The sequence below is a fragment of the Jaculus jaculus genome, chromosome 5, assembly GCF_020740685.1.
Source record: "Jaculus jaculus isolate mJacJac1 chromosome 5, mJacJac1.mat.Y.cur, whole genome shotgun sequence".
Classification (NCBI taxonomy): domain Eukaryota; kingdom Metazoa; phylum Chordata; class Mammalia; order Rodentia; family Dipodidae; genus Jaculus; species Jaculus jaculus.
In genome coordinates this window covers 171557711-171572486 of record NC_059106.1, presented here as the reverse complement: position 1 = coordinate 171572486, position 14776 = coordinate 171557711, and the positions used below count along the sequence as shown (strand labels likewise).

Genomic DNA, 14776 nt, shown 5'->3' with positions numbered 1-14776 from the left:
GCCTGGGACAGACACCAGTCTGTCCAGGATACAGTAAAGGATGCCCTGCTCAGAGCCAGCTGGTGGTTTCTGGGAAGTCGACCCGGTGAGCACCACCCTTGGGGACAGGCGACCTGGGAAAATTCCAACGCAGGCACATAGAACAGCTACAACCCAACTTGGCAGCATTACCCCAAGCACCTAACCGTTGAAGACAATCTACCTGCCTTCGGTAGGAAGGTGGGAGAGCACCAGGAGGCAGATCCACAAAGGACACACATACGGTCACCAAAATGATGAAACAAAAGGAAACGTCAGCATGGATGAGTCTGGAGAGCAACACTGAGTACAAGTCACGCAGTAGACAGAACCACGCATACTCAGCGTGATAATGGGCAACACGAGGTCATCACGCTGTGAACACCCACCGCGCCTGCTGATCTCAGCTCCGTGGTTTCCTCCAGCGTACACAAGCGACGGCTCCTATGCTGCTAGGCAAATACAGCAGGTGCAGAGATGTGTCAACGTGGGTGCATGTGTATTTGATGGCATATTATTTTCTATATTTTTTCTCTTGCTGAAAACAAATTTATAATAAAAACACTCTCTAGGAAAAATATGTTATGGAGACCACATTCCTGAGCCAGAGTCAATAAAACAAAGCCACAACAATAAAAAAGGAAGTTACTTCGGTGGAGTTTAAAGGTGCCCTCTCAATTCGACACAAATGGAAATGCAGTATGGACCGAGGAAGAGTAAAGAAAGTGCTAATAAAAAATAATAATAATTAGGGCTGGAGAGATGGCTTAGCGGTTAAGCGCTTGCCTGTGAAGCCTAAGGACCCCGGTTCAAGGCTCGGTTCCCCAGGTCCCACGTTAGCCAGATGCGCGTCTGGAGTTTGTTTGCAGAGGCTGGAAGCCCTGGCGCGCCCATTCTCTCTCTCTCCCTCTATCTGTCTTTCTCTCTGTGTCTGACGCTCTCAAATAAATAAATAAAAAATAAAAATATATTTAAAAAAAGAAAGTGCTACACCTTAGATCATGTAAGATGTGGGTAAAGCAGGATTTAGAGGGAAAAAACAGACATCTAGACATATACTAGAAGACAAGCAAGATTGAAAATAATATTTCAACCCTTACAATTATAAAAAAAAGAGAGAGAGACAGAGAGAGAGAGAGAGAAAGAGAGAGAGACTGCCAGTTAAGATGGCTGCCTCGTAGCCACACCAGAGCAGCTTATGGGGGAAAAAAGCAGGAAAACAGCACAATCTTCAAGCGAAAAGTGAAGACGTATAAGGCATTATCGACCACAACAAAGAAGCAAGAGAGTCAGAGCTTCCAGCCAGCACACAACAAAGAAGCAAGAGAGTCCGAGCTTCCAGCCAGCACACAACCAGCCAGAACCGGCTCCTGCCATGGCACCGGCGGTCTGATGGGAAAAGCTACACGCACACCCGCTCCTGCCTGGACCACAGGAGCAGGACCCAGGTAGGAGGACTCTCCACTCACATCAGCCTCCTCCCCACGACAAAAACCTGAAGAAGAAGACATCAGGGACCAGCTCCTGAAGAAGAGGACCATGGGGAATATCTACATTGCTCCAGTACAACGTCGGGCACCCTCCACACTCTTCTCCCCAACTGTCAGTTCTGGGAACCCCTGGAGATTTGGGAAGGGAGATCAGCCACACAGTATCCAGCACAGCCAATCAGAACAGTGGATCCACCAGCTCAGCCAGCCTAGCTGAGCCCACAGCACAGTAAAGAGGGACCCTGGTGGGCACTCAGCATGGGTGAGACCAGAAGCCATTCCAAAAGGTAATGGCCTTCTTACACTGTGTCAATACCTGCCCCAAAGCCTAGTACACAGACCTTCAAGGGAAGTGCTAATCTTACCTTCCATGTCAGGGCAGGATATGTGTTAGATTTGATTGATGGTCAGCTTTACCATTCTTAAGTAAGCTGTATTTTGGGGCTGGCTTTATTTATTTATTTATTTGATAGTGACAGAGAAAAAGGCAAAGAGAGAATGGGTGCATCATGGCCTGTAGCCACTGCAAACGAACTCCAGATGCATGTATCACCTTGTGCATCTGGCTTACATGGGTACTGGGGAATTGAGCCTTGAACCAGGATCCTTAGGCTTAACTACTAAGCAATCTCTCCAACCCTTTGGGGTTGTCTTTTGTTGCTTCCTGATTTGCAGTACCTTTTCTCTGTCTTTTTCTTCTATCAGTCTTGGGGGCAGGGTCTCACTTGGATCCAAGCTGACCTGGAACCCATTACAGACCAGAAATCTTGGCCTCTCAGTTGACAGGATTAAGGATATGGAGCAACACACATCCTTAAGGACTTTGTTAGATGGTCTGTTTTAATGCCCACTCGTACTCAAATAAACCATGCCAGTTTTTTTTTTTTTGATTTTTTTTTTTAATTTATTTGAGGTAGGGTCTCGCTCTAGCCCAGGCTGACCTGGAATTCACTATGGAGTCTCAGGGTGGCCTCGAACTCACAGCGATCCTCCTACCTCTGCCTCCCAAGTGCTGGGATTAAAGGCGTGCGCCACCACGCCTGGCACCATGCCAGTTTTGATTGAATGTGTATACTACTCAGTTGAATTTTAGAATTTGACTATATTTTGCTCTACCCAGCCTACTAGAATACTTGCATACCAGGCAAACCCCATACCTGCGGCCACTTCTGCTGTTACCCTGGGAGGAATAGAATAGTGACATTTGGCACCTGAAGTTCCTATCCTGAAGATCTATAATGTCAGATTTACACAGCTAAGAATACTGCAGATAATTAGAAAACCCAAGCATCAAATTAACTCAAGATGCAAAAATCTCTACATTATAAGAAACACAAAAAATTAAGACAATATAATTCTACCAAAAATCATAAATCCATCAGAAATGACTTCCAGCAAAACTGATTTAGATGAAATGCCTGACAAAGATTTCAAAAGAATGATTATAACTATGTTCAAATAAATCAAAGAAGGGGCTGAAGAGGTTGCTCAGGGGTCAAGGCACTTTCCTGCAAAGTATAATGACCTAGATTTGATACCCCAGTACCCATGTAAAGCCAGATGCACAAAGTGGCAGGTGTGTCCAGAGTTTGTTAGCGGTGGCTAGAGGCCCTAGTGTGCCCATGCTCACTCTTTCTCTCTCTCTCTCTCTCTCTCTCTCTCTCTCTCTCTCTCTCTCTCTGTCTTTATCTCTCTGATTTCAGATAAATATATAAGTAACATATGTAAAAATAAAAAGGAAACAATCAAAGGAATCAAAGAAGAAGACAAACTCCTGAAGAAGAACACAGGAAACCAACTTAATGAAATAAGGGAGTCAATACAGGACATGAGCAAGGAAATAGAAATACCGAAGCAAAACCAATCAGAAATACTAGAACTGAAAAACACAGTAAGCCAAATAAAAACTTGGTAGAATGTTCACCAACAGAATGGGTCAAGGAGAGGACAGAATATCTAAACTAGATGAGAAGGTGGCAGATCTAATACAGCCCAACAAACAGAAAGATAAACTAACAGGAAGGTATGAATGGGAATTTCAGGACAGTTGGGACACTATGAAGAGATCTACCATAAGAATTCAGTGTATAGTAGGAGGAGAAGCATTTCACTCCAAAGACACAGTAGGTGTTTTCAACAAAATAATAAAAGAAAAACTTCCCCCAAATAGGGAAAGAGATGCCAATACCGATATAGGAAAACTTTAGAACACCATACAAACAAAGCAAGGAAAGAACTTCTCCTTACCATATTATAATTAAATTAATAAGCACACAAACAAAAGAAAATATATTAAAGGCAGCTAGAGAAAAACATCAAGTCACATAGAAAAGCAAGCCCATCAGGACAACAGCAGATTACTAAATACAAACTTTAAAAGCCAGAAGTTCTGAAAGATAACAACTGTCAACCAAGATTACTTCATCCTGCAAAGCTATCCATCCAAATTGAAAGAGAAATTAGGACATTCCCCAACAAAAACAGGCTAAAGAAATATATGACCACTCAACCAGCTCTACAGAAAACACTTGAAGGGATCCTTCATGCTGAAGAGAAATGAAAGCACACCATGAGGAAATAGAGAAAAACAAACCATACTCAAATAATACAATGGAGTAAAGAAACAAACAGGAAGCACTGTAAAATAAGAAAAATGGCAAGAATAAATTCATACCTTTCAATAATAACTCTTAACATCAGTGGCCTCAATGCCCCAACTAAAAGACACAGGCTTGCAGACTAGAAGGCAGGATCCTTCTGTTTGTTGCCTCTAAGAAATATACCTCTCCAGAAAAGACAGAAGCTATCTTAGGGCGAAAGGATGGAAAATAGTATTTCAAGCAAATGGGCCTAGAAAACAAGTACGTGTTGCTATCCTAATATCTGACAGGATAGACTTCAAACCAACATCTGTGAGGAAAGATAAAGGTCACTTAATAATGATTAAAGGAACAATTCAACAGGAGGACATTATAATTCTAAACATATATGCACCTCACATTGGTACTTCCCATTTCATCAAACAAACACTATTAGATTTAAGGTCACAGATAACACCAAGTGTAATTGTAGTTGGTGACTTCAATATCTCACTCTCACTGAATGACAGGTCATCCCGGCAAAAAAAAAAAAAAACAAACAAAAAACAAAACAAACAAACAAACAAACAAAAAAAAACAGAGAAGCATCTGGATTAAATGAGTTCATAGAACAAAAGGACCTAACAGATGTCTACAGAACATTTTGTCCAAATAATGCAGAATACACATTCTTTTCAGCAGCACATGGAACATTCTCTAAATTAGACCATATATTAAGACACAAGGCAAATCTTAACAAATGCAGGAAAACTGAAATACTTCCTTGCACTCTATCTGATCACGATGAGATTAAGCTACAAATCAACAAGAAGCAAAACTACACAGCATACACAAAATCATGGAAGCTAAACAATGTACTACTGAACATTGAGTGGGTCATTGAGGAAATCAGAAAGGAAATCAGAGTTCACAGAATCAGATGATGATGAGAACACACATACCCAAACCTTTGGGACACAATGAAGGCAGTCCTAAGAGGAAAATTTATAGCTTTAGTGTCTATATGAAGAAATTGGAGGTGGGCAAGCCCGACTGGCACTGACTGCTGCTCTGTGGCAAGAGGCCCAGGCTCGCGCAGCTGCAACCCACAGCATGGAGACCCATGGCTGGAACAGCCTATTTGGGTTAACATGACTAATCAGATACCTTAAGGCTGTTTTCTTTCTTTCCTTCTTTTTTGGCTTTTCAAGGCAGGGTCTAGCTCTAGCCCAGGTTGACCTGGAATTCACTTTGTAGTCTCAGGGTGGCCCCAAACTCACAGCAATCCTCCTACCTCTGCCTCCTAAGTGCTGAGAGTAAAGGCAGAAGAAAAAAAAAAGAAATTAGAAAATGTCACAAGTAAACAACTTAATGCTTCACTTTAAGGCCTTAGAAAAAGAAGAACAAGGCAAACTAAAAATCAGTAGATGGGAAGAAATAATAAAGATTGGGGCAGAAATTAATGAAATAGAAACAACAACAACAAAAAAAAAACCCACAAAGAAACAAAGAGTTGGTTCTTTAAAAGGATAAACAGGATTGATAAACCCTTAGCAAATTGACCAGAAGAGAGAAGAGACACAAAGCAATAGAATTAGAGATGAAAAAGGCACCGTCACAACAGATACCAGAGAAATTCAAAAGATCCTGAGCACACATTGTAAGAACGTATACTCCACGAAGTTTGAAAATCTGAAATAAATGGATGATTTACTTGATTTATATGACTGACCAAAATAAAATCAAGATGAGATAAACCATTTAAACAGACCGATAACAAGCACAGAGTTTTATCTGATTGAGAGGGGGAGGGGATATGATGGAGAGTGGAGTTTCAAAGGGGAAAGTAGGGGAGGGAGGGCATTACCATGGGATATTGTTTACAATTATGGAAGTTATCAATAAAAATGTTAAAAACGTGCTCGCTTCAGCAGCACATATACTAAAATTGGAACGATACAGAGAAGATTAGGATGGCCCCTGCGCAAGGATCACACACAAATTCGTGAAGCATTCCATATTTTAAAAAAAAGTTAAAAAAAAGATCGTCCACCCTGACCAAGTAGGCTTTATCCCAGAGATGCAGGGATGCTCAACATATGCAAATCAATAAATGCAATACACCATATAGTGGACTGAAGGACAAAAAAATCACATAATCATCTCAATAGATGCAGAAAAGGCATTTGACAAAATCCCACGTCCCTTCATAGTAAAAGTCCTAAAGAAGCTTGGAATAGAAGGAACATGTCTCCACATAATAAAGACTATTTATGACAAATCAACAGCCAATATAATACCTAATGGGGAAAAACTTGATGCTTTTCCACTAAAATCAGGAAAAAGACAAGGGTGTCCATTGTCCCCACCTTTATTTAATATACTACTGGAATACTTAGCTATAGCAATAAGGAAAGAGACACACATAAAAGCGATACAAATTGGAAAGGAAGAGATCAAATTCCTGTTATTTGCAGATGATATGATTCTATATATAAAGGACCTTGAAGACTCTACCAGCAAACTGTTAGAACTGATAAGCACTTTTAATACCATAGCAGGATACAAAATAAACACACAGAAATCAGTAGCTTTCTATATACTAACAACAAACATGCAGAGGATAAGATCAGGGAATCACTTCCATTCACAACTGTAACAAAAAATAACAATAATAAAGTACCTTGCAACAAACCTAACCAAGGAAGTGAATAATCTCTACAATGAAAACTTTAAAATACTCAAGGGAGAAATAGCAGAAGACACTAGGAATTGCAAAGACATCCCTTGTTCTTAGATTGGATGAATCAATATTTGGAAATGTTAATCTTACCAAAAGCAATCCATACTTAATGCAATCCCCATGAAAATTCCAGTGGCAGGGCTGGAGAGATGGCTTAGTGGTTAAGCACGTGCCTGTGAAGCCTAAGGGCCCCGGTTCAAGGCTTGATTCCCCAGGACCCACATTAGCCAGATGCACAAGGGGGCGCAGGCATCTGGAGTTCGTTTGCAGCGGCTAGAAGCCCTGGCGTGCCCACTCTCCTCTCTCTCTCTCTCTGCTTCTTTCTCTCTCTGTCTGTCACTCTCAAATAAGTAAATAAAAATAAACAAAAAAATTCCAATGGCATTCTCATGGGAATAGAAAAACGATTCTAAAATTCATTTGGAAACACAGAAAAGCTTGAATAGCCAAAACAAATATTTTAGGGAAAGAGAGAACTGGTGTGTCAGGGCCTCAGCCACTACAATCGAACTCCAGATGCTTGTGCCACCCTAGTGCACATATGTGACCTTGCACTTATATCACCTTTGTGCATCTGGCTTACGTGGGATCTGGAGAGAGACTAGGTCCTTAGGCTTCGCAGGCAAGCACCTTCAGTGCTAAGCCATCTCTCCAGCCCCAAAACAATTTTGAGCAACAAAAATAAGGCTGGGGGTATCACCATACCTGATTTTAACCTATATTACAGAGCCATAGTAACAAAAACAGTGTGGGACTGGCACAAAGACAGACATGTAGATCATTGGAACGGAGTAGAGGACCCAGATGTAAACCTAGGCAGCTACAGCCACCTGATCTTCAACAACAACAACAAAAAAATGCCAAAAACTTTCACTGGAGAAAAGATAGCGTCTTTAACAAATGATGCTGGACAAACTGGATATCTATATGTAGAAGGATGAAAATAGACACTTATCTCTCTCATGCGCAAGAATCAAGTCCAAATGGATCAAAGACCTTAATATCAGACTTGAAACTCTGAAACTGCTAGAGGAAAAGTAGAGGAAATACTTCAACATATTGGCATAGGCAATGACTTTCTGAATATAACCCCAGTTGCTCAGGAAGAAAAAACACCAATGAACCACTGGGACCTCATGAAATTAAAAAGCTTTTGTACAGCAAAGAACAGTGTGAATATAGGAAAAAGGCAACCCACAGAATGGGAGAAAAATCCTTGGCAGCTATACATCTAACAGAGATTTAACATCCAGGATATACCAAAAATTAAATAATAAGAAATCAAACAACCCAACTAAAAATAAGCTATGGAGGGCTGGAGAGATGGCTTAGTGGTTAAGGCATTTGCCTGTGAAGCCAAAGGACATGGCTTCTATTCCCCAGGACCCACATAAGCCAGATGCACAAAAGGCTCATATGTTTGGAGTCCATTTGCAGTGGCTAGAGGCCCTGGAGTGACCATCATCTCTCAGTCTGTCTCTCTTCTCTCTCTGCTTGCAAATAAATAAATAAAATTTATTTAAATAAAAGGGCTATGGAACTAAATAGAAAGTTCTCAAAAGAAGAAATACAGATGGCATATAAACATCTTTAAAAAGTTCTACATCCTTAGCAATGAGGGACATGCAAATTAAAACTATTTTGAGATTCCTTCCCACTCCTGTCAGAATGGCTATCATCAAGAAAACAATGACAATAAGTGCTAGCAAGGATGAAAACGAGGAACCCTTCTATGCTGCTGCTGGGAGTGTAAACTGGTACAGCCATGTGGAAATCCGTGTGGAGGTTCCTGAGACAGCTAAAAATAGATTTAACATATGACCCAGCTACAGCACTCCTAGGGATATATCCTAAGGACTTGTCTTACTACTTTAGAGATACTTGCTCAACCATGTTTATTGCTGCTCTATTCACAATAGCTGGGAAATGGAATCAGCCTAGATGTCCCTCCACTGATGAGTGGACAATGAAGATGTGGCACATTTACACAATGGAGTTCTATTCAGCGGTAACAAAAGGTGGAATTATGAAATTTTCAGAGAAATGGATAGATCTGGAAAGGATTATACTAAGTGAGGTGACCTAGGCCCAGAAAGCCAAATGCTGCATGTTCTCTCTCAAATGTGGATCCTAGCTACAAATCTTTAGACTTGTGTGTGGTCAGAGTAAAGATTGGCAGCAGAGGCCAGTCAGCTAGAAAGGGGCTACAAGGGAGGGAGGAGAGGAGAGATGAGCAGATTTCTCCACATGCTTAGGCTACAAGGTCACTGAAAAATCAAACTGGCGCTGAGCTGAAAACCTCCTCTCTGTAGACCAGCTGACAGAAAGAGGGAAAGAGCTATACTGCATGAAACCCTGTGGGAGAGGGAAGTCATCAGTGGAGATAAACAGTGGACACTGCAAACCTTAAGTTTGGCCGGCCATGCCAAATGAGCCAATAGGTGCAGTAAATGGTGCAATCGTTATGGGGAAAACCAACCGCTCTCAAATTGGACTGGATGCCCACTCCACAGAAGGGAATACATGCCTGGTACTGAACAGCCTACAGCGGGGAAGGTCATAAGCCCTGAGGGTGGAAAGCCTTAATCACTAAGCCATCTCTCCAGCCCTTTTTTCTTCTCTTTGTTTAAATTGCTTCTTTTTTTTTCACCTTCTTTTATTTCATTCACTCACTATCATTCTTTAACTTTACTTGATTTTTTTAAAGATTTATATTTATTTATTTATTTTATTAACAACAGAAAGGGAGAAAGAGAGAGGGAGAGAATGGCCACGCCAGGGCCTCTAGCCACTGCAAACAAACTCTAGATGCATGTGTATCTGGCTTACGTGGGACCTGGAGAACCGAACCTGTATCCTTAGGCTTCGCAGGCATGTGCCTTAACCACTACACCATCTCTCCAGTCCCTTACTTGATTTTTTTTTTTTTTTTACCATGGCTTCCACTTCACACACCAAGCGCAGACCTGGGTGAGCTCTCCTGAGTCCCATGGCCAGCGATGGCTGGAGATGGCCTCCTGCCTGACAGTCACAATGCCATGGTCCTCAGTACTGGCTCAGCAATCTTACAATGGCAGTTTGGATTTGGCTAGCCTGTAAATCAGCAAAGACCTCAGGTAAGGGTTTTTATTTTTGCACCAGAGAACCCTTGGTTAGTCACCCATGCCCAACCATGCACCAACAAGAGCCCTGTATTCATGCCCATACCCTCCCATGCACCCAAAGGACCTCATGTTCATACCCAAACCCTCCCATGTACCAACAAAAATCTTGTGTTCACCTACACCTTTTCATGCACCAACAAAGTGCTTATATTCAGGATACATAGCACATCCCTGTAAATCTCTAGGAAATTAAAGAAAATTTTAAGAAAAATAAGCAAGTGTCCAAATCAATCCCCTTACAGGATGGGAAATCCAACAATCCAAGAGCAACTTATTTCAGCAACATCCAGGCTAGTGCCCACACTTCACAGATGACAGTTTAGAAGGCATCAGTGCCTTGTTCTGAGAAATTGTAGAAGGACAAATTCATAGACAAATCTCTCCAGTAAGTTGTCGGGCAGCATATACTGAGCTATGCACATGCCTACGATCTGGTCCAAAAATCCCACTTTGGGATGTATGGGAAAAATAAATTAGTAAGCAATAAGGATAGACAAATCAAGTGAAGGATATCCACCAAAAATGTCTAGCGCTTTTAGAGCAATGTTATGACTCTTCTCCCAAATCAGGAAGCAATCCAAATCCCCATCCCTGAGAATAATGTGCAGCAGGGTTTGTTAGTTATAACACAAAACAAAGAGAAAGAAGGGGGGATGGAGTGACCCAGCGGTGTGTGCAGTGGCACGGATACAGCTCCTCGTGGATCCGCGGGAGCCTCAGAGGCGCATGTGGAGCAGCAGTGCGGGTGAGGGGGGAGAGGGCAGAAGCACAAGTTGGGGGCTGCGCTGACTGGGACACGGCGCAGGGCCCCCCAGCATTCGGGATTCTGGAACTGTTCCACACAGACACTCGCTCACAAAACATCCTGAAGTCAGACCCAACCTGGAATACTATGCCCAGCTAAACTATCAATTAGTAAAGAACGAAGGTATTTTAGGCTGTGCTATGACTCAGAAGTTTGCACCCCGTGCACACATCTCCAGAAAGCTGCTGGAGGATGTACTTCCACCAAAACAAGGAGCATAAACCCAGGAAGCACACAAGGAGTGTGCAGGGATCGATGTATCCATTGCTGAAGAAGGACGGAGCAAAAACACACACAGGAACAGTACAGGGAGACCCCAGGATGGTAGCCATGTACCCATGGCTGTGCCCCAGGCTGTGGGAATGGCCAACATAGCTTGGACAATGAGTGCAGAGAGCTCTGGAAGCAATGTTTACAGAAACAATAAATAAATAAGCAGAGCTGACCAGTTTCTGGGTGTCTTTAATTCTGGAGTGCAGCCCGGGAGAATGAGTTGTGGAGTTGTGGAGTTGTGGATGACAGATGCACAGAAAAATAAACAAGCAAAGGAAGCCGTCGGTGCCAAGAGGGGGAAGCACACGAGCAAACATTTACAAACAAGGAAATGACTCCACGACACAGACGTGGCTGGGAACAATATCCATTCAATATAAGTAAGGTTGTAGTAGATACAAATGAAAACAATTGCAAAAGAAACCACTGGGGTACTGTCTGAAGCCACGGCTGTGGCAAAGTGGGGGGCCTCCTCAGAACTGGTGAAGAGAGGATCGCCTTCCGGAAGGGAGGGGTCCTCAGAGGTGGTAGGGAGGGAACTGCCTTTGGGATGGACGAGGGCCCTCAGTGCTGGTGGCCAACACAGGAGAGCACTCTCCTTCATGGCAAGAGATCAGGTTACATCAAAAACCAAAAATCTGGGGCTGGAGAGATTGCTTAGTGGCTAGGGCACTTGCCTGCGAAGGCGGAGGACCCAGGTTCAACTCCCCAGAACCCACATAAACCAGATACACAAGGCTTACACATGGGCACAGGGAGCACATGCACCTGGAGTTGGTAGCAGCTAAGGCCCTGGGGCGCAAATTCTCTCTCGCACTCATTCTCTCCCTCATAAATAAAATAAAAATTAAAAACCCAATAACTCCAGAAATAATAGATTGCCGTATGACTTAGCAATTGTGAGACAAAGAAGTGAGTCTGGGCTGAGCCGGCAGAGAAGCACACACCGGCGGGAGAGGTGGCCCTGGACAGGAGCGCGGCAGGGAGTGTGGGAGGCTGTTCCTGCCGCGGCTCTGGAGCCAAAAGTCAGAAGGGACCCAAGGTGCCCAGACCCTGGCTTTGCCACAGACATTCGGTGCTCATTGTTAGGACACACACACATGCACACACGCACACGTGCAAACTGCCTGGGGCTGTCTGGTAACAACCTAAGCAATAAGGAAGAGAAAGACGACTTCAGACTCCTGGAGGAAACACCTGGCAGGAACATAAAAGCCTCAGGCACAGCGCACCTCATGCACACTCACACCACACACTCACACCACACACTCACACCACACACTCACACCACACACTCGGCTCCGTCTCCAGCATGGCTGACACCTGTTGCACCAGGACCTGTGTCATCGCGGCATCCACCACATCTGTCTGCTCCAGCAACCTGAGCTGCGGCAGCCGGGTCTGCTCACCTAGCGTCTGCACGGGGCCCTCCTGGAAGGTGGATGACTGCCAGGAAAGCTACTGTGAGCCGCCCTGCTGCGCCCCCAGCTGCTGCCAGCCCAGCTGCTGTGCCCCCTGCCTGACCCTGGTCTGCACCCCGGTCAGCTGTGTGTCCAGCCCCTGCTGCCAACCCACCTGCACCAGCTCCTGCACGCCCTCGTGCTGCCAGCAGTCTTGCTGCCAGCCGGCCTGCTGCACCTCCTCCCCCTGCCAGCCGTCCTGCGGAGTGCCCGTCTGCTGCAAGCCCGTCTGCTGTGTGCCCGTCTGCTGTGGGGCTTCCTCATGCTGCCAGCCCTCTTGCTGCCAGCAGTCTAGCTGTGCGCCCTCTTGCTGCCAGTCCTCCCCCTGCCAGCCGTCCTGTGGTGTGACCCTCTGCTGCAAGCCCGTCTGCTGTACCCCCGTCTGCTCTGGGTCCTCTCCTTGCTGCCAGTCCTCATGCTGCCAGCCGTCCTGCGGTGTGACCCTCTGCTGCAAGCCCGTCTGCTGTACCCCCGTCTGCTCTGGGTCCTCTCCTTGCTGCCAGTCCTCATGCTGCCAGCCGTCCTGCGGTGTGCCCGTCTGCTGCAAGCCCGTCTGCTGTACTCCCGTCTGCTCTGGGTCCTCTCCTTGCTGCCAGTCCTCCCCCTGCCAGCCGTCCTGCTGTGTGCCCGTCTGCTGCAAGCCCGTCTGCTGTACCCCCGTCTGCTCTGGGTCCTCCTCTTGCTGCCAGTCCTCATGCTGCCAGCCGTCCTGCTGTGTGCCCGTCTGCTGCAAGCCCTGCTCCAGCGTGTCCCTGCTCTGCCGCCCCGTGTGCAGACCCGCCTGCTGTGTGCCCACCTCCTCCTGCTGCGCCTCCTCCTGCCAGCCCAGCTGCTGCCGCCCGTCCTCCTGCGTGTCCCTGCTCTGCCGCCCCGCTTGCTCCCGCCAGGCCTGCTGTGGCCTCTCCTCGGGCCTGAAGTCCAGCTGCTGATGGACCTGACCCCGGGGGCCAGTATGTTTGGGCCCTCTCAGCCTCCTCAGTCTGCTCCTGAATGGAATGGATGGTTCCTCCCTGGACAGAGTCCCCTGTGTCCCTTATGCTGACATGGCCTCTCCTACCGCCTCTTGGGAACCCTTCCTGTCCTTGGGTCACTGTCCCTCCTCCCTGTCCCTCTATTCTGGGTCGCTTGCCCTCAGTGTCGGCCTGTCAGCAGTGTATGGGCTCCAATAAACTCTTCTGACCTCCTGGCAGCCCTCCTCTGCATTCGATTACTTTTTTTCATCACTGTGCCCAAATACCTGACACAGAGAACTTACAGAAAGAGAATGTATTTTGCTCACAGCTGCCCAGGTTTCCATCCATCATGGTGGGAAAGGGGAGCAGAGTGGCCACGTCACAGCAGCCAGAAAGCAGGAAGGAGAGAAGCCTGTCCACCATGCTTTCTTTCTTTCCCCCTTTTATTCCACCCTGACTCCCAGCCTGTGGGATGGCAGTGCCACACTCAGGGCAAGGGAACTCTTTCTTGAAACATCTCACTGACATTCATACGTACTCACAAGGCCTGTCTCCCAGGCAACTCCAAATTCCATCAAGTTGACCGTGAAGATCAGCTGTTACTTCTCGTGCTGTTAGGGCACACGGTTTAGTGGGCAGTAGTCTCTCTCACCACAGAGTGTCCAGGACGTGGTAGCTGAGTCCACCTATCATAAGGCACAGCGGCCACCTTCCCCGGGGAACCACAGCACAGTCAGGGCCTCTGCTGGACACTCGGCCACCAACTCAGGGCCTCCCAGAGCTGGTCACCCGCAGGAGTGGCTTGGTCCGTGACTACCTGAGGACTGTCCCACACTGTCCACCTAGACCAGGCATTTGTTACTGAGCCAATCAGATCACTTTGTCCAGCCCAGCAGCTCCTCAGACTCCGCGCAGTGGCACAAACATGCCCTGCCCACCTTCCTTCCTCTCCTGACAACACGCCCGAACTCGCACAGGGGTTGTTTGGCTCACAAAAGCGTTCCCACGCTGGGGGTCCGCCTCTGGTCTCTCAGGCCTGGGTACCTCGCTGCTTCTTCCCCGTGTCCCTGCTTTGATTCGTTTGAGGACTGTCTCCATTGGCATCTGTAGATCACTCACTGTGTGGCACAGTGGCCTGTGGGTTCATGCCACAGCAGCTCCCTGAGGTCAGTTACTCAGCCTCCCACAAAGATGAGGAAGGATGCCAGACGCCTTGGGTAGCCACAGGCTCTCTCTGGCTGCCACAAATGGCCTGGGACACCCTTGCCACCAAGGTGAACCACTGTTAGAG

The 14776-nt window shown here is 45.9% G+C and overlaps 1 protein-coding gene and 1 non-coding gene across 3 annotated transcripts; both read left to right on the top strand.

The window, feature by feature from the left end:
• Window positions 1-6005: 6005 nt before the first annotated feature.
• On the top strand, window positions 6006-6112 carry LOC123461101. Its single transcript, XR_006637419.1, has one exon. It is a non-coding gene; the product is annotated as a U6 spliceosomal RNA (small nuclear RNA).
• Window positions 6113-12384: 6272 nt separating this feature from the next.
• On the top strand, window positions 12385-13461 carry LOC101598829 (keratin-associated protein 10-8-like). 2 transcript variants are annotated; one of them, XM_045150903.1, is made up of 2 exons: window positions 12385-12759; window positions 12958-13461. In XM_045150903.1, the coding sequence occupies exons 1-2, from the start codon at window positions 12385-12387 to the stop codon at window positions 13459-13461; spliced, it is 879 nt and encodes a 292-aa protein (XP_045006838.1). The 2 variants fall into 2 exon arrangements, with proteins under 2 accessions (XP_045006838.1, XP_045006839.1); XM_045150904.1 differs by having other exon boundaries at window positions 12385-12876; window positions 13144-13461.
• Window positions 13462-14776: the final 1315 nt, after the last annotated feature.

Coding starts and splice junctions, on each gene's coding strand:
- LOC101598829 (XM_045150903.1), top strand. CDS start 12,385: ATGGCTGACACCTGTTGCACCAGGACCTGTGTCATCGCGGCATCCACC. Junction 12,760..12,957: donor TGCCCGTCTGCTGCAAGCCC/GTCTGCTGTGTG, acceptor TCATGCTGCCAG/CCGTCCTGCGGTGTGACCCT.